Source organism: Artemia franciscana, unplaced genomic scaffold, assembly GCF_032884065.1.
Source record: "Artemia franciscana unplaced genomic scaffold, ASM3288406v1 PGA_scaffold_1179, whole genome shotgun sequence".
NCBI lineage: Eukaryota > Metazoa > Arthropoda > Branchiopoda > Anostraca > Artemiidae > Artemia > Artemia franciscana.
The window spans coordinates 211493-236988 of NW_027062617.1; the positions used below are offsets into that span (position 1 = coordinate 211493).

At 37.6% G+C, this 25496-nt stretch overlaps 1 protein-coding gene across 3 annotated transcripts in view; it reads left to right on the forward strand.

Annotated features, from left to right (window-relative positions):
- LOC136041204 (lysosome membrane protein 2-like) overlaps positions 1-25496 on the forward strand; it is a 177554-nt gene that overhangs the window by 148285 nt on the left and 3773 nt on the right. For all 3 annotated transcript variants that reach the window (XM_065725778.1, XM_065725779.1, XM_065725781.1), the window contains 5 exons: positions 5967-6111; positions 8826-9032; positions 14165-14558; positions 20881-20999; positions 22213-22338. In XM_065725778.1, coding sequence (XP_065581850.1) covers positions 5967-6111; positions 8826-9032; positions 14165-14558; positions 20881-20999; positions 22213-22338 — 991 coding nt within the window. The remainder of the gene's footprint in view (positions 1-5966; positions 6112-8825; positions 9033-14164; positions 14559-20880; positions 21000-22212; positions 22339-25496) is intronic.

Genomic DNA, 25496 nt, shown 5'->3' on the forward strand with positions numbered 1-25496 from the left:
AGTATTTGGACAGTTTGAAGTCAGAAAACAATTTTAGTTCATAATATGCAGAATAACTGTACCTAACACATTTTCGCTGTGCTTTACCCCCTTCTCCCCTAATGTGCAAATATATAGCCCAATTTTTTTCTAAAGTAACGAAGAAACTAACAAAGAAACTGGTTTGTTCTCGAATTTTACGCTTCGTAAACTTGAGCGAGTGGCGTATAATACACAATTACCGGAATTTTTCATCGAGAGAGAACTTGATTTTCCGGTATTATTTAAAAACGATCAGAATTTAAATTTAAAAAGACAATTTTTTCGACTGAAATTAAGGAGTACCATCAAAACTTAAAACGAACTGAAATTATTACGTATATGAAAAGAGTTGCCCCTTTAATAAGACCTTGTTCTTTACGCTAAAGTTTTGACTTTTTGTCCTAATTCTTTAAGAACAATTCCTGAAATATTAATTAAAACAATAAGCTTCATTTTAAAATTCTAAAAGAAACTTTAGGGTAAAGAGCGAGGTCTTGAGGAGGAGGCAACCTCTTTCATATAATTTCTGTTCGTTTTAAGTTTTGATTTTTCTCCTTACTTTCAGCTCAAAAAACTAATTTTTTAAAATTCAATTTCTGATTTTTTTTTTCTTTTAAATAGTCTAATACCGGGAAATCCGGCTCTCTCTCCATGAAAAATTCCGGTTCTTGTGTATTATATGCCACTCACTCAAGTTTAAGATGTGTAAAACTCGAGAACAAACCTGTTTCTTTGTTAGGTTCTTCGTTACTATAGAAACAAACTTGGTCTATATATTTGCACATTAGGGGGGGGGGGGTTAAAGTATAGCGGCTCTGCATGCAAAATATGTTAGGTTCAATTATTCTGCATATTATGAACTAGGAATTATTTTCTGACTTCAAACTGTCCAAATACTTCATCCCCCCCCTTATGTGCAAAAATATAGCCCAAATTATGTATTTCCCATCTATTCTGTCACTTGTCTTCGCCTTGTCTCACGCTAAGCTGAAAGAAAGTAACGAAGAAACCGGTTTGTTCTCCGAGTTTTGCATAGCGTAAACTTGAGTGAGTGGCGTATAATACACAAGTACCAAAGTTCCTCCCCCCTATGGAAAAAAAAACAAAGCTCAAATAAAAATTTCAAATTTAGAAAGCTCCATTTTCCACGGGGGGATGTGTACCGGTGGGGTATTTTCCGCGGGGGAGGGTATTTTTCCTGTGGTGTATTTTACACAGGGAGTATTTTCCACGGAGGTGGGAGTATTTTCCGTGGAGGATGTTTTCTGGACGGTATTTTCCGTGGGGGATGTTTTCTGGACGGTATTTTTGGTGGGTGATATTTCTGTCCCATTGAGGGCTACCACTAATTGGGATTTTACCCTAGATATTTAAATTCAGTCCTGAGCTTAGGATCTTTGCAAAAGTATTAAAAAAAAGTATACTCTTAAAAAGTATATTGATATATATTATTTATGATTTTTTCGAAGCATAGTATTTTGAGCATTGAATCTTTGAATATAACTATATAACTAATTTATATAGTTATATACTAATATATTTATATAGTTATATAACTATATATTGACTTACTTGACTTAAGGCTCCTGCCGCATGGGGTGCGGCGTAGAGAGCTTCGCAACTTGACTTCTCCAGGCGGACCGGTCTGCTGCTAAATGAGGCGCCTCGTCGACAGCAATGTTGGCCATCACCAAGAAGTTGTCGAGGCTGTCTTTCCACCTTGTCCGAGGTCTGCCCCTCGGGCGAGACCAGCCATGGGCTTTTGGGTCGAAGTCGTACACTATTCGGGCTGGCGTTGATGTCGGCATTCGTAGGAGGTGTCCGAACCATCTGAGAGACCTCTGCGCTATCTGGACGGAGAATGGCACCTGGGAGGTGAGAGTAAGCAACCTTGCGTTGCTTACAAAATCATCCCACCGGTATCCCTCGATCCGGCGAAGCTGTTTCGTCTGACAGACGTCTAACATTTTAAGGATGGTTGATTTGAGGGGCCAGGTTTCCGCCGCGGAGAGCAGGACGGAGCTTACGGATGCGTTATAGATTCGCATTTTCGTACGCCTTGAGATGTGCGGCATTCTCCATAGACTGTTGAGTCTACCGACGATGGAAGAGGCTTTCGATATTCGGCTGCATACCTCTTCGTCTACGGAGCCATCATTGGACAGCACAGAGCCGAGGTAAGTGAAGTTTTTAACGACTTCAACAAGTGTTCCGCAGACAGTTATGGTATCAGGGTGCGAGACTGGACCTGGGGGTTCAATTGCCATAATCTTAGTTTTGAGCCAGTTGATTATCAGCCCCACTTTTGCTGCCTCTTCCTTCAGGACTTCCAGAGCGTCGGTCAGCTGGTCGATTGAGTCGGCAACGAGAGCAAGATCGTCTGCGAAGTCCGCATCCGTCAGAATGCGATCTCCAAACTGCAGACCAAAGGGCAGGCGATTTGTAGTTCTTGTCATCACATAGTCTATCACACAATTGAACAATTCCGGGGCGGCGGCACACCCTTGGCGAACGCCAGTTTTGATATTGAATGTCGTGCTCCGTTTTCCGTTGACTTGGACGCAACTCTCGGTCTCTTCGTACAGCTTTTCAAAAAGCTTGCAGTATTTATCTGGTAGACCCGTCGATCTAAGTATTAGCCAAACAGAGTTGCGATCGACGGAGTCAAAAGCAGCTTTGAAGTCTACGAAGGCCACGTATGCGTTCCTCCTGAATTCTCTAGTTTTCTCAATTAACTGGCGCATAGTGAAGATTTGTTCGACAGTGGACCTCCCTGGCATAAATCCGGCCTGCTGAACTCTCCTTTTTCTTCGGAGGATACTCGTGCATCTGTCTAGCAGGGTCATGGCAAAGAGCTTTCCAGGGACTGAGAGAAGGGTTATACCTCTGTAATTAGAGCAGATGCTCTTGCTCCCCTTTCTCTTCCAAAGGGGCAGGATTATGCCAAGTCGCCAGTCCTTCGGGACCCATTCTGTGCGCCACACCACGGAAAACAGCATTTGCAGCCAAAGTAACATCGCCGGTCCAGCATACTTCAGGAGCTCAGCGGATACTCCGCATACGCCTGCCGCTTTGTTATTCTTTAGACGTTTCAAAGCAGAGTGGATTTCTGCTGTCGTGAAGGAAGTCTCTGGTTCGTTTGACGGCACTTCCTGAGTGCTGGCAGCTAGGCGTGCGAGTTCCTGGTCAGTCTGTGCTACAGCATCGGCATTGAGGAGACTTGAGAAGTGGTCTTTCCATCGACTGACCTGAGCGGCCTCGTCACTAAGTGGCTGGCCGTCCGCAGAGACAACAGATGCAACTGAGGGGGCTTTGTCGCTTGTGAGGTCACGGAGGTGCTTGTAGAGGCTCCCGACGTCCCCTTTCATGGCTGCGCCCTCCAGCTCGTTTGCCTTCCTTTCCACAAACAGTTTCTTGTCTCGCTGTATCAGCTTGTTGCGGACACCATTGAGGCGCCTGTAGGTCGGCATGTCGCCCAGAAGCCTTGCCTTGCGTCTCTGCTCAATGACGTCAGGCGTGTCGAACTGAACCCACGCTTTCTTAGCACGCTTCGCCCTTCCAATATTTGCGGTCGCTGACTCCAGGACATTCTTCTTAAACGAGATCCATGCGTCCTCAGAACTTTCAAATGGCAGGAGTGCGTCGAAGCGGTTCGAGACATCAATGGCATACTTTGACCGTATCTCTTGATCGGAGAGACGAGAGACATCAATCTTGGTCGGTCTAGGTTGCGAGCGCTGGGCTTGGAGCCTCAGTCGCATATTAGCTACAACGAGGCGATGGTCAGTGTTACCAATCTCGGCTGACCTGTACGTCCTGCAGTTACTAATCGAGGATCTCCATCTCTGTGAGACAATGATATAGTCGATCATTTTTTTGGTACGGCCGTCGTTGCTGTACCATGTGTATTTGTGGATATCCTTCCTTGCGAACAGCGTGTTCGTAATGACAAGGTTATGCATGCTGCACAGTTGAAGGAGCCTTAGCCCATTGTCATTTAGAGGGTCCGGAATAACTGGTCCGATGACTTGCCGCCATAGGTCGTGGTTGTCGCTCACTGTTGCATTCATATCACCCAAAAGGATGACAATATCGTGGGGGGATATCTTGGACAGTTCATTAGCCAGGGCAGAGTAGAAAGTTTCTTTTGCTTCGTCGTCGGCTTCATTTGTCGGAGCATAGCAGACAAGGACTGTCATTTTTCCTTGCTTATGACTCAGTCGAGCATTAGCTATTCTATCCGAGACGGGAGTAAATGACAGTAGACACTTTATGGACTTGTTATCAAGTACTAGTCCGACCCCATTTCTCCTAGTCGTTGTCTGTCCGGACCATAGAAGGTGGTATCTTTCACCTATGGGATCAGTCCCATTCCCGACTAGGTGGGTTTCTGTTATTCCAGCAATAGAGATGCGGAATCGCTTCAGTTCCATCGCCAGAAGCGTCTTTGCTCCGGGAAAGTTCAATGTCAATACATTCCAGGTGGCTATATATAGTTATATATAACTAATTTATCAATGACAGCCCTTGTTATATCTTACCCTTGGTTCCCACACACCGTATTTTGATGAAAACTGCAGCGATTTTGTGGATTTTTTTTTTTAAGCGGATATTTTTTTTTTTGATAATTTTTGCGGAAAATACAAACTTGAATTCGTTGAATTTTTCAGTTTATGCTGTAAAAAGTGTCCTGGAATCAAGTGGATAGTGAATTATTAAAAATCGACAGCATTTAAACTAATTATATTTTTGAGATTTCGTTGCAATTCGCACGATTTTGATAATTATTTTGCAGCAATAATAGACGTTGACCAGCAGAAAATTGATTGAAAATCATCTTCTGTAAGATAAGGAAAGGGTAATTGTGATTTTTGCTCGTCATACCTGCGGTTTTTAAAGTTTATTTCTTGCATTGTATCTACAAATTAAATGGCTAGTTTTTGCACTTTTCCGCACTAGAATTGCACTTTTCCGCCAATCACAGCATGTGGCAACTTAGGGTAATTTGTAAGTAATAAAGATAAGATAATATTTTAGTCTAAAGCTATGATAGAGCTGATCTCGTTTTACTTGTCAACAAAAAAAAGAATTACCGACGCACTGTCAAATCCTATTGCTATTACACTTGTATAGGTTGTTTAAAAACGAAAAATGATTGATAGCCTTTAGATTAGAACTTAATACAAACTTAATGGTTATTCAGGCTATATTTTACGGTTGTTTGGATTCTGTCAAAATATGACCGACTCCATGAGGAAATCGCGTTTTGATTATAATGATGTTTAATAATGTGTTAAGGCCTTGTTTACTAGTTGAGTTTGGCTCAAATTTACTAGTTGAGTTGTTTACTAGTGGTTTGGTGTTGCTTCACATTCTAAATATAAATCGAGGAAACTACTGACGCTAGTGCTTACGCAGATTTTGGTCTTTGGTAGCGTGTCACCTCTATCCCAAATCCATAACTTTTTGCGAAAATTCTCTTATTTCCCGTATTTGGTGGAACTCTATCCCCTGAAAGATATCCCTTCATACTTTGCACTGAGCGTTTTATATAATGCGGACTATGACAAATACATTTCAGGAAGTATTTCTCAATTTGAGAAATTAATTTGCCAATTTATTCTTCCTATAAATTGCAATGTCTCACAGTCTTGTCGTTTGTTAAATGAGCCAAATTTCTATCCCGCAACAGTCAGCCTAAAAAAATTAAACGGAAGAAGATGAAATTGGCTATTTTTCTGTCAGAGATTCAAACACATTTAGCAGCCAAGGGTGAATTCAAGATTTTCGTTGAGAGGGAGGGGGCTTTACAATAAAAACATAAAAAAATTGTTTATATGCATTTTGATATGTTTTTACGAGTCAGACAAAAATTTAGGGGTGAAACTCGGTCTTGGTGGCAGCTATTTCTTTCTTCTTTACATTTTTTCTCCTTTTCTTTGCAGAGAAACATGGGAGAAAGTAATATCAGGTTGGAACCATAAAGATGGCACTGTTTCCTACGAGATTAAGAAGACGTTTGTTTTTTCCAGACAACTGTCTGTTGGAAGTGAGAACGAGAATATAACTCTCCCCAACATTCCTGTAATTGTAAGTATTGGTTTCTATATTATGGTTTCTATAAAACCGTCTAATTTTAACCAATTGCAATTACAACAACTATTGACGAAATATAGTAGTGGTATTAATTTATAAAAAAAAATAAAAAAATAAATAGAATTAAATAAGAATTAGAGAATCTGAAAGCGGGACTTTCCCTGAAATTGGTTTTCACTTTTGTGTATGAAAGTCCTTAAACTCAATGTGTATGTTTCAAAAGCTGGTATCAACATTTACACCTAACACGTTTTCGGTTGGAGGAGCGTGCGTAGCTGTGTTGGCCTCAGGCGGCTTGGTGCTGCAGTGAGTTATTAGTAATAGTAGTAGTAGTAGTAGTAGTAGTATTAGTAGTAGTAGAACAAATCTAGCGCTTCTTAATCTAAAAACGGCTGTATTCATTGAATATTACGCCAATTTAGGCTAAGATTAGTTTTTATGAGTCGTTCTAGCGGAACGGTTAGCTCGCTAGACTTAAAATCCTATATCCGTGAGGACAGAAGTTTGAGTCCTAGTGTCACTGGGTGTGTGGTCTGGAACATGGGTCTTTGATGTGACTGTAAGCTCAGCCATGGTCGACCCAGCTGTAAATAGGTACCTAGAGAAATCAGGGGGGGGGGTGAACAACACGGGAAGCGTAGGATGATTTGCCTCTAACCAAGCATTACATTCCCAGCCTTGGGCAGAGAATCATGAGATCGGTACCTACGCTACGCAGACCATCGGTCAGCATTCGAACAAAAATTCTAGTTTAACGCTCTTTTTCAGCATTTCTTATGCTGAAATTTAAGTTTTGAGATATTTTTCAGTACATTTGAATATTTGCAATGTAAGATTTGTTGATCTTCTAACTAGCTCTCTCAATATACTACTTGATGGCTAGGCCAGGGAAGCTGTCTGCGTTGAGTGGCCACGTTTTAGAAATTTAAAATAATTTGCCAAGAATATGCCATCTTTTCTGTGAGTCTGCTTTGCATGGGCCACGATCTAATTACTTAAATGTAACAGCAATAATAAAATTTGCAATTTCAAAGCAGAACTAGCTTTCGCTTGTAAGAAGGGGATCTTATTAGAGAGTTGCCATTGGTGCCATTTAATGAGAGGGAAACATACTCAAAGATTACGTATACTAAGATGGTAAAGTAGAATTGAAACAACACAAACTTATCTGCCATCTGGCATTGCTCTTGAGTATCAGGCTGCTTTAATAGATTATTCTCTTTTCAGTCAAATATATCCTTTGTAACTATTTTAGAATAAACTTTGAAATCTAAATTTTAAATACCCCAACAAATACGCGCAAAGTTTGAGCGCTGCAAAGCGCATAGTTTCAAAGGAATAGAGTAGATGCAGATAATTTAAGACGATTTCAATTATAAAGATAATTTATTGATAAAATTATCGATCGAAAAATTTACTGATTAATGACAAATGTAAATTATATTGATACTATATTATATTATAAAGATCTTTTTTGTTTCTTTTTCCTAGTACTCCACTTGGGCTTTGTAGCGGGTTAAAAATATATTATTGTTATTATAATTATTATTATAATTTCAGAGGAATAAATATAGTTCACTACCTTCTGTTTCTCCGATAAAACACATTGTTTCAAATTTGAAACTTAATGTTGATGTATCTTTCATGGAAAATTTGTTATAGCTAGCAAAATATCTTTACGTGAAAATATTACAAAATATCTTTTGGAAACCACTACGTATTTCTTGTATCCCCCCTCCACTGAAAAAATGCTTGCGTACGTGGCTGATAAGTACTCATGTACTATTATAATCTTCTATGCCTTAGTTTCCAAGCAGGCACGTACGCAGGAATTTTTTTTCGGGGGGGGGGGGGCAAAACCTTCGAAACAGCAGATATAAAGTAGCACTTTTTTATTTAGTAACTAAATAAATGCAAAAAGCACGTATATCAGAAAATACAGATTAACTTTAATCTGTAGTATTGTAGCGGATGGGGGGGGGGAAGGAGACTGAAGCCTCAAAAGTACGTCTTAGGCTCAGGTTATGTTCATAGCGATTTGGAACCAGTGATTAATCTATTATATCCCAGTGAAAGCGAAATTTTAGGGTTAATCGTGCAATATGGGTACTGTGGGGGGTAGTTCTTCTATTGCGAAAACGTTGATTTTAATGAAAAATTATAGTTTCCAAAATTGTTCCATTAAAAGCTGTACTTTATCCTGAAAAGGGGGATAAACGCCCTAATATCAAGGATAATTCTATTTTGCAGTGGAAAGCAAACTCTCTTTGCAAAAAACAAAAACAAAAAACAGTACAATTGCTAATTACTTCAAAGAGGGTATAAAGTTAGACAGAAAATGGGTTAATAATTGGGCAGTGACTTGACCAGATAATTGCATGCTGTAAAATCCCCTAAAAAAGGCTGCACACATGTATCTAGATTCTCAATAAATATCCTACTTTTGCCAGAAATCCCAAGAAACCATGGGGAAACTAAACGTTTCACAAAATTTCGGGGGGGGGGCCGAAGCCCCTCCCCCCTGCATACGTGCCAGTTTCCAATTTATGCAGCTAGAACCATACAAAAGGAATGCTATATATATATATATATATATATATATATATATATATATATATATATATATATATATATATATATATATATATATAATCTCTTTTTTATATATATCTTTTTTATATATATCTTGTTTCCAAATTTTTTTTCAGACTGCTGCATCTCAGACGAAATATGGAACCAAACTAGTTCGAAAAGCTACTAGCGCCCTACTGAAGACCTTGAACCAGGGTCCATTTTCAACTCAGACTGTCAATGAATGGCTCTGGGGCTTTGACCACGCTTTAGTTAAGTTGGGAAAGGATATAATGCCCCCCGAAAACCAGCCCCCATTTGATAGATTTGGATTGCTTATAGGGGTAAGTTTTTTTTTCATTTTTGGTATTTTATACACATTGTTTAATATATCTGATAATACTGACATGGATAGTTGTAAGAATGATGAAACAGAAACTGAAAAGTGATCAGTCAATGTGTGGGAAATAAGAACAGTGTCAAAACGTCTGGAACTAGAAAGCCAACAATCAAAAGTTTTGGATAAGATCTATCGTCGTGGAAAACAAGATTTTGATCTCAAAATCTCCTTTCACTATGCCAAAATTGCAGTTTTTAGTCAGGTTGGGAAAAGAAAAAAGAAAAAAAAGAAAAAATCCCAGGAAAAAAAGCTTGGAAACTGAAAAAAGTCGGAAAACGTCAAATACGGTCGAAATATTGATAAAAGGGCTATATTATACAAAATTCCCTCCTGGTTTTGATTTACAACGCGAATATATTTTAATAGTTACATTTAATGAAGAAAATGAGCCACATCTTTTAGGCCTATGGACACAGCTTAGATACCAATATTGGTATCTAAGCTGTGCTTATGGATAATTTTTGGAGAGCTCTAAATTTGAGGTTTTTTCAATTTACACCTTTTTAAATTGAAACTGAGGGTCAGGAAGGTGGGTTCATAGCTGAACTTGACCTTTTTTTTGAACTGAGATTCATAACGCACTTCATTTTACTTAGACCGGCACAAAACCAGGAATTTTTATCGTGAGCAGGGGGGCAATATTTTTTTTTATTATTTGATAATCTGATTCAAAATTGACAGGAAATTCGGAAGAATTTTTTATTTATTTTAGAGGGAAGGGGATCTGAGGCCCCCTCTTTCTCGGTACATAACAGACTTGCACATCTGGTTATGCTGGTTAGCTACAATAAATTCTGAGTTTTTTTTGTTTTAGACCGCAGATTTTGAGGTGAGTACGGACTAAAAAATGAGTTTCGATTGTTTTGAATGTAATAAGAGTCAGATATTTGTTCAATACGGTATAAACAATTTTGATGCAAAAATCTTTCCTTGGCACGAATTTCCATGTCTGAAAAAAGGGAATATTTCGTTTCAGAAAAACTTAAACTAAATATCGGGAAAACCAAATCAAATTGGAAAAACCGGTTGAGCCAATCGATAGAGCCAATATCGAAAATTTTCAAAGTGAAAAATATTTCTCCTGAATACTATGAATAACTGAATAACTATCTAAATAGCTGGTTGTTAATAGAAGTCAAAACCTGAGGCGTTTTATCAATTTGTATTACATCCAATGAGCTTGCATCGTGTAAAATAACGGCTTTTACGTTGCTCTAGCTGAACTAGTATAAAATCAAGGGGTTAAAAAGGAAGGGTTTTCCAAACGAAAAGGTTAAAAAACGATAGTGTAAAATGACTAGTCAACGAACAGCCTAAAAAAAAACAACTGACTAAATTTCTGGCTAAGTGCTAAATGTTAAATTTCTGGCTCTAAAATTAAAGACGTGAGAAATATAACAAATGTTTTTCCAAAAAAAGGTAAAAAAGTTAATAAGAGAAAAACTGAATAAGAGAAAAAAAGAATAATATATGGTCTGTAGGACCAGGGATATAAAAGAAAGGAAAAGGGCATAATCAAAGTTTTACAGATACTTTTGGTTTTAGATGCTTCGGTTACTTTAATGTCCTAGCATAAACGAGAGAAAAGGAGTTGTCAAACCCTTCACACCATCATGGTGGCAAAACGCAGCATTAGTGTTTTTCATAGGTCATGTGTAAGCCCAGGACCGGACCTAGGGGATGGGCTCGAGGAGGCAATCGCCTAGGTCGGCACTCCTGGGGGCCGGTAAAACAAGCTTAAATTGTAATATTCTTGGGCAAAGATTTTAGCGTTTACACCATTGATGGTGTGGCAGGAGGCGGAAAAGTCTAAATTTGCCCCCCCCCCCCTATAAAAAAAAGACAACTTCGGTTCTGTGTAAGCCCGGGGTTTTTTAAAAAAGGTCTAAATTGGCTAAAATTTGCTTTATCAATTTTTATTTATAATCGGATTATAATTTGTATAATTGCTTCATAATCAGAATTTTTGGCCCCTCATTATGCATTTTAGGAAATATTGACTCTAAACTAGTCAGCAGTTAATGAGTGAGACTATGAGGGTCCTTTGTTGACATCTAAAACAAAGGGGAATCTCGTACATCTGAGCTTCATACATGTTAGAACAATTCTTAGGGCAAGATTTACTTTCATAATAGTTTCGAATCGTGATGTCAAAGGTAAAAGTGTCGATTTGGGAGAGGGGAGTTGGGGTAACAGATTCAATAGATCCCCCCCATAGATCTTGAAAAATATCTAATTTTTATATATTCATTGAAACATGCCTTATTTTGGTATTTTCATAACAAAAATAAAAAATGCATCCCTAGATTTTGAGGAATGCCATCACCCCTACATTTTCATGAATTGGCGCCACTGGTGAAAGGCAATAGTCATTTCTTGACATGACAACAAGGTTAAGAAAGTGTTACAAGTCTACGAAACTAAAATGCCATCTGTCTGGGCCCAGAAGCGGATACAGGAGGGGGTTTTAGGGGCATGCTTCCTTCACCCCCCGTAATGTAGAAAGTTGTATTAATTACAGAGATGAAGATGCAAAAAATACCAATGGGTGAATTGAATCTTCATCTGTGCCCTCCTTCCCTCCAATACAGTTTCTGCAACAGCCCGTGTCTGCCGTCTTGGTGGGAGGTTTCGTGCCCCTTCTTGTCCCCTGATCCGGAAGTGCCTATGATGCTAAATAAGGGTAGTTGCTACAACTGAAATTGTGCTCGGGTTTAGTATTGGGATAGTCGATTAACAAAGGATGGTGCTTTATTACAAAGGATGGTGCGATTAACAAAGATCGGGATAGTCCATTAACAAAGGATCAATATTTGAATCAATGTGAAAAACAAACGCAAAATTGAAAGTTTGATTCCTCCACTTCACTTAATGGCCCATTCACACTAAGATTTTATTAATACCGGGATTTAACTAGCGCTAATTTGAGCCAATCATAATTTTTCATTCAATCAGAAAATTCTATATTTAATCTGACTGGCTCAAATTAGCGCTAGATAAATCTTGGTATTAGCGAAATCTCATTGTGAACGGGTTTTATGATTTTGTATTTGAGTTTTTTCAAGTTTCATATGTTTCAACAACGACCAAGTTAATTGAGTTTTTAATAATTAAAATTAACATTTTTAGTAAGTCTGAGACGTAGCGTCTTTGAGACAGATGTCTGAGATTTAAGCTGATTCAGGGCAAATTTTTCATTTTTCTTACAATTTATGTTTAATAAATCTTCAAATAAGTAAATTTTGCCTTCTATAAAAGATTTTTTCCTGGCCATATGTGATGGGAGGGGGAGGATCTAACAGTCTTTAAATCTTGTTTTCCTATTTCAAATCATGCTTATGTAACTACACTACTTCATTCGTCGCTTTAACCTTCATTTACTACTGTGATCAAACAGTTCGTGGTAACGAACTGTAAGTAAGGAGTGACCCGGCTCGATAGTAAGCGAAACTTTAAAAAACGAAATTTTGATAACAATAAATATATCGAAAGAATTGGGCTTTTTATGCTGGTTTCAAATATATATGTTTCAATCAGTTTAATCTTACTCATCAAAGGTTACGAGCCTGAGGAAAGTTGCCTGATTTTGAAAAAGGAGGAAAACACTTCCTAAAAGTCATAAAATCTTAATGAAAATCACACGATCAAATTCAGCGTATCAGATAACCTTACTGTAGAGGTTTCAAGCGCCTTTCTAAAAAAAAATGTGAAATTTAGAAATTTCTGCCCAGAAGAAAGATCACGGATGCGTGTTTATTTGTTTCTTTGTTTTTTTTCCCCAGGGGCGATTCTATCGACCCAATTGTTCTACAATATCGTGAGAGGGCTCATTCGGACGGAAATTTAAAGTTCTCTTGCGCTTTTTAAGTGACCAAAAAATTACAGGGCAACTAGGCCCCGTTCCACGTTCCATTTGTTCTCAAATTCATCTGATTAAAATTTTGAGATAGCCGGTTTGTTCAGCATAGTTGAAAGGCCGAATAACTATACCTTTTGAAATATCATGCCGTCCCACAGCCCCTGGGGATAGGTCTTTATGTTGCAAAATTTGCCTATTGTTCACATATAGTGTTTGTTATTGGGAAGTATGCATACATCTTTGGGGAGGATTTTCTGCTGGAGGGATTTTCTCTGGGATAATTTTTCTTGGGGAGGGAAGATTCCAGGGGGAAATTTATCAGGGGAATTTTTACACTGGGGGAATTTGTCAGAATTACTATACAAAATTCTTCTTATGTCTTGCTTTCTCTTTTCCATCTCAATTTTACGTGTGGAGATATTAGGGGTAATAGTCCGGGGTTAATATTCACGAGGATTGAATTGTCTAGAGAATAAATTCTTGGGGAGGAGGAATTTTTCCTTGGAGGAGTAGCCAGATTTCCTGGCACTATTTAAAAAACGATCAGAAATTAAAGAAAAAAACATTTTTTTCAACTGAAAGTAAGACGTAACATTAGAACTTAAAGGGAACAGAAATTATTACGTGTATGAGGGGGTTACTCCTCCACAACTCTTCGCTCTTTACGTTAAAGTTTAGATTCTGTCCCAACCTTTTAAGAACGACTCCTGAAATACTATGTTCGTTTAATTAGAACATTAAGAAGTTTTTTTTTGAAGTATTAAACATTTAGCGTAAAGAGCGAGGTGCTATGGGGAAGTAACCCTTCAAATACGAAACAATTTCTGTTCGTTTTAAGTTTTAATGTTGCGCCTTACTTTAAGTCGAAAAAACGTGTTTTTAAAATTTTATCTTAAGTAAAAATAAAGGAGAAAACAAAATAATTTTAAAGCTTTCTCCCGGAATGATCTTTTTGGTATTGAAAAGCGCATGCTCTGAGGAATTGTTGACAATGTTTCTCTCGCATTTTCCCCTCTTCTTAGTTCTGACTCTTAATATTGTTAATCACAGGGCACTCATCAGCTTAATACTTTTCAGGAATGTATTATTCTTATTCATGGCCCTCTCCAGGGGCGGGTACTTGGTTTGAACCCCGCCACATTTTTGTTCGACACGTCCCCCCCCCCCTCGAACAAGATATTGGATACGACCCTATTCTCATACCTCTTTTCTTACAGAAAAATGACACCCCCGCATCTGGGCTTTACACTGTATACACGGGACGTAATGACATAACTAAATATGCTACCGTTCATACATGGAATAATCAAAGTCGACTGAATTTCTGGAAAACAGATTCGTGTAACATGATAAACGGAACAGATGGCACTGCTTTCCCTCCCGATGTCAGTAAAAATACCACGCTTGAAATGTTCAATCCAGAGCTGTGTAGACCAATACCCTTGACTTACCGAGGAAAGGTTGAGAGAAATGGTGTTGAGGCATATAAATTTAGTCCACCTGATAATGTTTTTGACCCGCCTAGTATGGTACCAGAGCATGACTGCTACTGCCCAGAGGAAGGATGTAGCTTACCTCGTGGAGTCTTTAATGTAAGCATATGTAATTATGGTAAGTTACTTTTTTTCTTTTTTAGTTCGAGTGAATATTTCAGAACAAAATGGATTTGTTTATAACTGCTTCTATAACTGACGGAAATATATTCGTCGTGCAAAAATTATACCTTCGATTCAATGATTGAATCGATTCGATTCAATTATGCCTTCGATTAATTTATAGCTCCGCCAAGAAATCGCGGCACTCGTTAGCACACTTCGTATGTAAGGAACTATGCCTTTATATTTAGGTGGATTTGTTTATGCCCCTCCCTCCTTCAAACTTTTAGGCAATTTTGAGGATTTAGTATTTTCTGGGATAATCGTTCGAATAAGTATTACAAGTATTTGTATAGTAAATATTTTAGATATAACGGGGATATCCAAAGGCCATATTCCATCTTTTTTTAAATAAGAAGTGATATTGGCCGGATATATCTTTTCTGGGTTGGGTGTAAGGCAAGGTTCATCCATCAGGTGAACAGACACACTTTATCCAGGATTCAACTGCAGCCATTCATTGAATTTAAACTTGAGACCACTCTTGAAAGGACGAAGAACACCAATGTCTAGAGGTTGGTGTCGATAGGAACAGTGTGGTGGAAAAGTTAGAAGGACAATATCGTTTTCTTTGTAAAAAGAAATATATCTCGGATCAAGGTGACTATCGTGATTATTAAATAAAAGAAGATGAGGATTGTCCTTCGCAATGCTTCCATAAGTGTTGTAGAGCAAAAAAAAAAAAACAGTCTCATCGTTCAGCCAGTGAGACGGGTGTGTGAACCCGAGGGAACCAACAAGACCCCTCTGTACCATCTCAGGCTGTATTTTATTGTTTTTGTTGGAGAATAAAAACTGGCAGGATCAGTCTGCCAGTTGTATTGATGAAGCAAACTAAAGTCTCGTTTTCTCCACTCTCAGCAGGGACGGTCTGTTGTACCTTTTTAACTCCTGTTTGTGCCACAACTCTTGGAAGTTCCAGAACCATAGGGATGCTAGTCTCACTGATATTCCAAATGCAGACAGGTATGAATTTATGCGTGCCATAGAGATCAAGTAGATTATCAAACAGATTTGAAATGAATGCTTTGTTGAAGCTCTTACCCTGGCTGGACTAGTGGGCTCAGGTGTAAGAAGTGAGATAGTGGAGTGCCTTTTTGAAAAAGCAGTCAGCTTGTCTTTTGAAATACTTCCCCGTTCTGTCGAAGTTGGTCAGTTTTCAATTTCATTCGCAACATTATATTGAAAGGCCGACTTTTGAACATCATTTGAGGTAAGACCGTGATTCATCCTTGATGGTTTGACAAAATAGTCGCTCATGTCCTTTACTTGTTTGTTTCTTCGGAAAGGCCTGCCGATTGCGTGATTCATCCTTGATGTTTTGACAAAAGACCAGCCGATTTTGCTCTAGACGCTTCTCAACTTTTCTGATTGCCGTATCGATATCCAGTTTTTCAGTTCATTCGGGTTTATTAAAAAAAAAATTATAACAGTCATAACATACTTAATCTCTCATCTCTATGCAAAAACTGCATGCTGAGTCCCATATCACCTCAAAAATAAATACGCACTATGGCTCTCCCTCCACTTCTCGATACAACCGTGGCCCCTACCAAAAAAACATCCTTACAAGTCCCCACCTCTTCATCCAGGAACAAACCACTCCAACCCCCACAAAAAAAACTCAATAATAGCTAAAATCACTTTTTCAAATAGATTCTTTATCGATATTGTATCAAGCCATCCTAGCCTAATGTTTAGCGGTCCAGACTTAAAACCCTGAGGTTATGGGTTCGAGTCCTGGTGTCGCTGATATCTGGTTTGGAACGGGGTCAATGGTGTGACCCTGTAAGCTTAGCCAAAGTCGACCCAGCTCTGAATAGGTATCTGGAAAAATCTGGGGGGAAAACACGGGAAGCGTTGGATGATTTTCCCCCAAGCACACATTGCACTCCCAGCTGAAGGCATCGAATCAGGAGATCGGTACCTACGCAACGCAGACCGCTGGTTAGCATGTGAAAAAGTTTTAAGTTTAGTAAGTACCGATATCCACTTCAGGCTAATCTCCTCTACTGGTTATACCATCTTTTGCCCTCTTCAGCTAATCATAAAGGAAACTTCTGAATTTGAAGTGAAACGCAGTCGCTCTGATTGGCATCCTCCCTTTCAAATGTGCTCGGACTGCCTCTCTCAAATTTTTCTACTGTAAACCGTGTTTCCCAGCGACTTTCGTCTATACTTTCTGCATATTTCTAAAAGAATACGGTGGTAAGCAAAGAAATAGAGTAATCCGTCCGATTCAACCCGAATAAAATAGTCCGGATCACCCCCCGCCTTCCCATTACGATTCAAAAGAGAAAGCCATCTTGACCAGAACATTATAGATGAGGTATAGAGCGTTGCTTTTCTCAATTGTATAGATGTCAAGAGAACTGAACGAAATAAGCGAAGAACTTTCTGGTATTATGCTTTATTTTTATTTTAAAAAAATTATTTTTGCCAGAAAAATAAATTACTTTTAAAAAATAAATACTTTATTTTTATTTAAAAACAGTTACTTTTAAAAAGTAAAATAAATCAAGTGCCAGAAAAAATATCTAAAACAGTTTTTGCAGTTTAAATTTTGAAAGGTTCAATCAACCAAACTAGGAATTCTTCCTTGAGACACGGAAGGTTAGACGGGTACTCTCACTAATTTTGTAGAATGTTTAACGAGTAGGTGTTAGGGTAATTGAGAGTGTCCGGTTCAACCACAACCTTCTTTAATATCAAAGTGTTAAATTTGTGACTATTTATCAAAAGTAAAGCGTACAGGAAATAACTGAAATAAATAAGAGATAAGAAGCCAAACAGATAATAAGAAATTCAAGTTTGCTAGAAATACAACGACGCCATCTAGTATTACCGAGCAAAATCATAAAATTAATTATTTTAATGTTATCTTAAATAAGTCTTATACCCACGTTGTAACTCTTGCTTTGCTTCGGATTGGGATAAAAGAACTACTTATGCCAGGAGGAATCAGACACAAATATATAAGTCTGTGTAGTAACTAGCCTAAGATTCTAATAACGTTCACAAATTATCTTAGACAACACCTTGATCAGCAAGCAGATTATCGGTTCTGATGTAACCGATTGTGCTGAATGCGAAAATTAATTTTATATAGTCTTCTTCTTCAAATATATAAATCTGTGTAATAACTAGCCTAAGATTCTAATAACGATTACAAATTACGGGAACACTTTTTCGGCGTAAATTTGATTTATTCGTATTTTGTTATTTCAGGATAAGATTTTAGTTGGTTCTAAATTTGTTTTTAACTATACTTTATCTATTCGCTATAGTTTCGAATCTTACCACTAATTAATCTTGTGCAGCACAAAGCCGCCTGAGCCAACACAGCTACGCACGCTCCTCCATCCCAATCTATTCAAATCATCCCTCTTTACACCCTCGCAAGAAGTTCCCATTTCTTAACTCTTTTCTTACAATATCCTCCCACCCTATTTGGGGGCGGCCTACTTTTAGTTTGGCCATAGACGGTTGTCCGACAAGGACTATCTTTGGCAACCTCTCAATACTTTTTTTGAGCACAAGATCCATTTATAACTTGCCTGGTTGCTTACTTTGCTTAATTCGCCTGCTAAGCTGGTGCCATCTTTGAGAGAGCAGACAGTATCCTTCTCCAGTAAACCCGGTCTTGCGCTGCCGCGGGTGCATTTTCAGGTCGTAGGCTTGCCTCAAATAGAAAACGAGACTCAGCTAATTTCTAGAGCTAACCAGAGGCAGCAGAGGAGTTCAGTTTATTTGAAGTTTTTTTGGAATTTAGCGTAGAAGAGCAAATTTGAGCGCTTTATTATAAAACCTTAGCCATATAGAAAATAACCGTCTTCTTCTTCTTCTTGTTTGGGCTATTATGGAGACGGTTTAGCACAATCTCATCACCGAAATCAAATTCGGGGCCCTGAAGTGGGTTGTTGCAGCTGAGTTCGAACTTTGGGTCCGTATTACATAGCAGAGATCAAACCTATTGCGCCACTACAGGAGCTGAGTTTTGAGTGCTAATGGGAAAGGGAATCCTCAGTCGATATTGGAAAGATGAATCTTCAAGAACATTGTTCCTTGAAATTTGAAATTTTGAATATTGAGTGAGAATTTAAGAAACAGACGATGCCACGAATTTGACTAATTAGCTTTAGAAGATTGCATACAAAATCTAGTTAAAAACAACGACAAAGAATTGTTGTGGCATAATCTTATCCCTAGAACTGAATATTGGGCCATGTACTAGGTTTGCTGCTGCTACGTTCGAAATCAGGGTCGCTAATTACCAAGCAAAGATCATTCCCACTGCCCCACTACAGGGCAAAATAACTGTTAAACCTACGGTGAAAATTGTCTATCTGAAATAGTCAACTAACCAATCAGATAAATTGTATGATCCACTGCTAGAGAAGTCTCATTGTGAATAGTGGCAGCGGCTTGCACACAGTTGAAGTGTTGAATCAGTTAAATTCCTTAAAAATAAGTCGGTAGCTGGTATCGAACCCTGGGTTACGTGTCCAGCCGCGTTTTAAAATGACGTTTCCCTTGGAAGGAAACTTTTCTCACGAAACTTTCTCGTTTATTTATTTCTGAATTGCCCAAAATTTTCAAGTGCCAAGGATATAGTAATTAAAACCTTTTTGCTCCTTGGACTTATCATAGGTCTATTTGTACTGACAATCCCGATTCAGTTCTAAAATTAAAATGAAATGTTTTGGGTAGTATCACATTTTTCAAAGCGTTGCCACGTTGAACCTCAAAAGTGAATAAATAAAACTAAAAAGTTAAACTTGACAACGCTTTTCGCCCGTAAAAATTAAAACATTAACAATATTTCGATTTCGTAAAACAACTGCACCTTTACAGAAAATCTGCGTCTTCTTAAGATGCTTGTTTCTATTTGTTTTTGAACTTATTGGTTGCTTATTTTACGTCCAGTTTTTTTTTTGTTTTTTTTTTTTTTTTGACACCCACTACTACCAAAGACTGCATAACTGGATATGGAGGGGTTTTCTATTAAAAACTGAATTCTCGTTTTTTTCCTGATCTTTTAAGATATAAAGGACTTTGCAAGTTTCCAGCTAGCCAGTTCAACCGATCAGAATTCATTTTCACTGTCCTCGGTACTTCAATAGATCCATAAAAATGCTCCATGCGATGAAGTTTTATTTTGATAAGACCCAAAGTGCCTTGAGTGAGCCTTTATGCATATTATTTGTGTTTTACTAAATCACGGATTATCTATTGGGTTTCACCAGATATCTCATTTCAACATTCTTGCAAATCTCAAAATATCCGATCAGATGATTTGCCATCCCCATCCTAAAGGTTGACGATTTCCAATGACATTGTGCGAGTGGAGCGTTACCCAATCCAAGCGCCGGATTGGCGTTGTTCAATCCAATTCAATGACATTGCGCGGGTGAGTTTCGTTTAGATAGCCAATGTAATTATGGAACACGTCGGCCCATGTATTTTGCTGGGAGTGTGATGTCTGCGTAAGTGTCAATAATCTGAGACTACATTGTCAACTCTCAATCATCCTTTATTTTATTGCTTTAATTTCATTGTTACAAAAAACAAAAAAAAATATAGAATGACTTAAAATTCTCACTCATTCACAGAAATTTTTTTTCCTATCCTAGAACCATCACGTGATGGAGATTAAAAGAAAAAGACCAAGTACAATAAAACGAATAAACTTGATAATGCGGATAAAATAACTTTATGGAAAGTAAAAAAGGTAACACATATTTCATAACGCCCGTAAAAATTCAAAAATTAACAATATTTCGATTTCATAAAACAACTGCACCTTCAAAGAAGAATAAAAAGAAGAAACTTGATAATGCGGATAAAATAACTTCAAGGAAGTAAAAAAGGTAACACATATTTCATAACTTGCATTTCTACTTTAAGTTTTTGCTCTCAAATAATTATTTTGCCACGAAAAAGAATTACGTGAAAAATTCCATCATAAAAGCATCAGGTGGTGTGGACCATACACGCACACAGGAATGTTCTTTTATTAGGGTTATCCAAAAAAAAAATTGGAGGGGGCAATAAAAAATTTATTTGATAATTTTTTATATTTGAAATGCCCACAAATTCAACAAAATTTTAAATTTCGGGGGATGGGAGAGGAGTGCCCCTCACCTGATTCTGTTTTTAGTGCAGACGAAGAAAAAAAATTATTAAAATTTGCGAAAAGGACGCCTAATAATATATATATAAAGAAATGACAAAGGAAGAAAATTAAATTAATATATATTTAATTGTTTTACTTACAGGTGCACCAATTGCTGTGTCTTTTCCACATTTTTACAATGCTGACGAAAAACTGCTGGAAGAAGTAATAGGCTTGGCCCCTGAAAAGGAAAAGCATGAATTCTATATGGACGTACAACCGGTGAGTTCAATTTATTTTTCAATGATTTATCTTTCAGTAAATAAGGGCTATATTCTTAATTTAAATGCGTACATCTGACAACAATTATGGTATCAGGGGGGGGGGGGAGGGTAGCACTGAGTTATCTTTATTTTAGTTCTTTGTCGTTGCTATCTTGTATTTTTCTGGTAAATAGGGGTTATAAAATTGATGGGGTGGACGTGAATAACCCTTAGCGAGATTGATGAGAACGGTCCTCACTTTGGTCAGAATGATTCCAGACACTTCTGCAAATAGTGACCGATAAATGCTCTTCTTCGACCTTTCATTTTGGCAATCTTGCAAAAATCCTGTCTTACAAACTTCTTAGTTGTACAAAAAAATGCCTACCTGGATTGGAATCCCCCCGAAACCATTGCTAAAGCTAGAAATTATCCTGAATAGCAATATCAATGCACTCATCGTTTTATTTTGTACCTCTAGTATAAATAGTCTGATTAAAAAGGTCCAAGCAAAAGCTGTTTATTGTCATCCTATTATTTTGCAGGGAATACATTATGAAATCACAGGGTTAAAGGCTACACTGAAAAGTTCGTAGTAGGAGTAGAAATAATCGTAGTAATAGCAGGCACAGCAGTCGTACACACATAGTGTTTTTGTTTATTTCAACATCCCCCTTAACATGCCTTGAGAGGGTTTATCCTAAGCAGTTCCTGAGATACTGCTGATGCGCACTTTTGACAACCAGAATACAAACAGCGAATTTTGATTTAGTTCGACACCTCCCTCAACGTTCCCTGAAAGTTTCACCGTAATACCCTTGAGCTTCTTGGAGACACAGGACCAAAAAAACCATTTTCCAATAATAAAACCTATATGTAAACAAAGGGCAAATTGCATAACTTAGAACCTTGCTTCAAGGACTGCGGGGACTTAACAATAGGACTTAAGTCATACCGAGCTTTAACCAGCACCAATTTAAGCAAATCAGATATTTTGTAGACTTTTCTTATTGGCTAAAATATTCTTCGAAAAATTCTGATTAGCCCAAATTAGTGCCAGCTAAATATCGGTATTAGGAAAGTGTCATAAGATGTCTACGGGGCAAAAGAAAAAAAAAGTTAAAGCCCCCAACCCTTCATGAGACGAATACAGAGTAAAAAATCAGTTACATCCATATAAATAATATCGTGATTATTATTGTTTTTATTTTGATATATTTTTTTCTTTATAGAAAATGGGTATTGGCATAGCTGCTAAAGGAAGAATACAAATCAATTTAATGATCCCCGAAATAGAAGATATTCAACAGATGGTTGGGGTTCCACCAATTATTTTTCCAGTTTTCTGGTTCGAAAGTGTAAGTACATTCTTCGGGACTATAATTCTTTGAATCATCGATGCTTTAGTTTAAACTTTGTAAATATTTATTTATATATAATACGTCTATGCTTCGAACTTACATCAGACTCATGATTTTTTTTTTTTTTTTTCAGCTCTGGTTTTTTTTTTCAGCTCAGATAGTGTATAGCTAAACACACATGAGAACGAGGATTTAGACAATTGAAGTACAAAAAATTACCCAACAGTTGCGGCAATCCGGGGGGGGGGCTAGATTTTGTTTAGGATTCTATATTTTGAAAAATACCCTTTTTCGGGTTTTCCCCTTAAAAATGTCATTTTTTTGCATTTTCATTCAGCGACTAAAAAAAAAAAGAATTGAAAAAGTATAAATTTGCACCTCCTAGATATCGAAAAGTAAATTTTCCCCCGTCCTAATTTTTTTTGAACTGAAGTCACTGAAGCCCAAAAGCCTCTTCTTTTGCCTATAGCCCTTCTTGTCTGCGTAACCGGGACAACAGCTTGGCTGCAGGGGATCCCCGGAATCACGGGAATTCCTTCATCTTATTTTGCGCTCAAGGCACGCTAAAGTTGTAGAAGGAGTTCGAACCTGGAACTGTTTGATGCCAAATTGTCTTTGCTTATTTTTAAACATTTAGAAAAAGGGAAATCTTCCTTGCAAAACAACTGGCTTTGCTGGTCTGCTCTCGCGCAAAATGTATGTAGAACAACATATTACTACTACTACTACTACTAATAACTCACTGCAGCACCAAGCCGCCTGAGGCCAACACAGCTACGCACGCTCCTCCTCATTGTCTTATAAATTACCCGCAGCTGACCTTCAAAAGGACACTAACTTTTATTTTCTGTTCGAATGTGCCTTTTCCGATCTTCTAAGACCATTAGTTCGAAACGATCACCTCTGGGGAAAAAACAAACAAATTATCACGTATCCTTGATATTTTTTCTGGCAAAAAAAAAGCAAAATTCCACATTTTTGTATATAGGAGCTTGAAACTTCGACAGTAGGGTTCTCTTATACGCCGAACCTCACGGCGTGGCTTTCATTAAGATTCCTTGAATTTTAGGGGTTGTTTCAAAGGGGTTGTTCTTTTTCAAAAATCAGGCAAATTTTCTCAGACTCGTAGCTGTCGATGGATACCACCAAACTTGATGAATCTTATATATTTGGCATCAGCATAATGAGCCCATTCTTTGACATATCTATTGATACAAAAATTTTGTTTTTAGAGTTTCGGTTACTATTGAGCCAAGTAGGTCCTTACCTACAGCTCGTTACCACGAACCGTCTGATTTAGATTAAGAAAAAAAAAAAATTCGCTGTTTTCTGCTATATATCTCTTTTTTAAGGCAATTTAATACAGTTTTAGGTCTAGCTTAAACCCAGTCGTGGTTATTTCGATGAAAATTTGGGATATAATTGGAACAAATTTTATGGAATAAATTTTATAGTTTATACAGTTAATAAATTTTGGACAAGCGGTGATGATCAAGCGGCATTGCAATTTGAATTCTGGTTTTAAATTAATCGAAATGATTAGACATTAGCTTATTGGTACTCAATTACTCAATTAATATTGATTATAGATATATTTCTTGGGCAATGGAGCCAGGGAGAGATTGATTTCGTTATTTTTTAATTTAAAAACAGAAGTTTATATTGTCGACTTCAATCTCCAAATCTATGATTGCATAAAAAAGGAATAAACCGAACTGTTAAATTGAATTAGGGAAAGTCTAGTCAGAAGGGTGGCTGGCGTTTACCCTCGCAGAAAATACCCCCTGGAAAATACCCACCCCGCGGACAATAATCCCCGTAGGAAATACCCCCCCTCCCCTTCGTGGAAAATAAGGATTTCTAAATTTGGAAATTTTATTTGAGCTTTATTTTTTTATTTTCCGTTGGGAAAGGATTTTACCCCGCGGAAAATACACCCCCCCCCCTTTGTGGAAAATAAGGATTTCCAAATTTGAAAATTTTATTTGAGATTTTTTTATTTTCCATTTGGCAAAGGATTTTCGGTACTAGTGTGTTATATGCCACTCAATCAGTTTTACACTGTGTAAAACTCGAGAACAAACCGGTTTCTTCGTTAGTTTCTTTCAGTTTAGCGTGAAACAAGACAAAGACAAGTGAAAGAATAGATGGGAAGTATATAATTAAGCTATATATTTGCACATTAGGTAATTGTACCTAACACGTTTTGCATACAGACCTGCTATACTTTAACCCTCCCCCCTAATTTGCAAATATATAGCCCAAATTTGTTTGAATAGTGAAGAAGAAACTAACGAAGAAACCGGCTTGTTCTCGAGTTTTACACGTCGTAAACTTCAGCGAGAGGTGTATAATGCACAAGAACCAGAAATTTTTCATGGAGAGAGAGTCGGATTTCTCAGTATTATTTAAAAACGATCAGAAATTAAATTAAAAAAAACAAGTTTTTCAACTGAAAGTAAGGAGCAACATCAAAACTTAAAACGAACAGAAATTGTCACGTATATGAAAGGGGTTGCCTCCTCCTCAAGACCTCGCTCTTTACGCTAAAGTTTTTTTTTTTGAATTTTAAAACAAAGCTTATTATTCTAATTAAATGGCCACTGTGTTTCAGGAACCTTGCTTAAAGAATTAGGACAAAAAGTGAAAACTTTAGCGTAAAGAGCAAGGTCTTGTGGAAGGGGCAACTCCTTTCATATACGTCATACTTTCTGTTCGCTTTAAGTTGTTATGTTGCTCCTTACTTTCAGTTGAAAAAAACTTGTTTTTTATATATAATTTCTGACAGTTTTGAAATAATACAGGGAAATCCGGCTTTCTCTCACAGGGAAACCCACGAAATATTCAAGTACTTGTGTATTATGCGCAACTCACTCAAGTTTAAGATGTGTAAAACTCGAGAACAACCCGGTTTTCAGAAAACAATTTGGACTATATATTTGCACATTACGGGGGGGGGGGGGTAAAGTATAGCGGGTCTGCATGCAAAGTGTGTTAGGTACAATTATTCTGCATATTATGAACTAAGAATTGTTTTCTGACTTCAAACTGTCCAAATACCTTAACCCCCCCCCTTATGTGCAAATATATAGCCAAAATTACATATTTCCCATCTATTCTGTCACTTGTCTTTGTCTTGTCTCACGCTAAGCTGA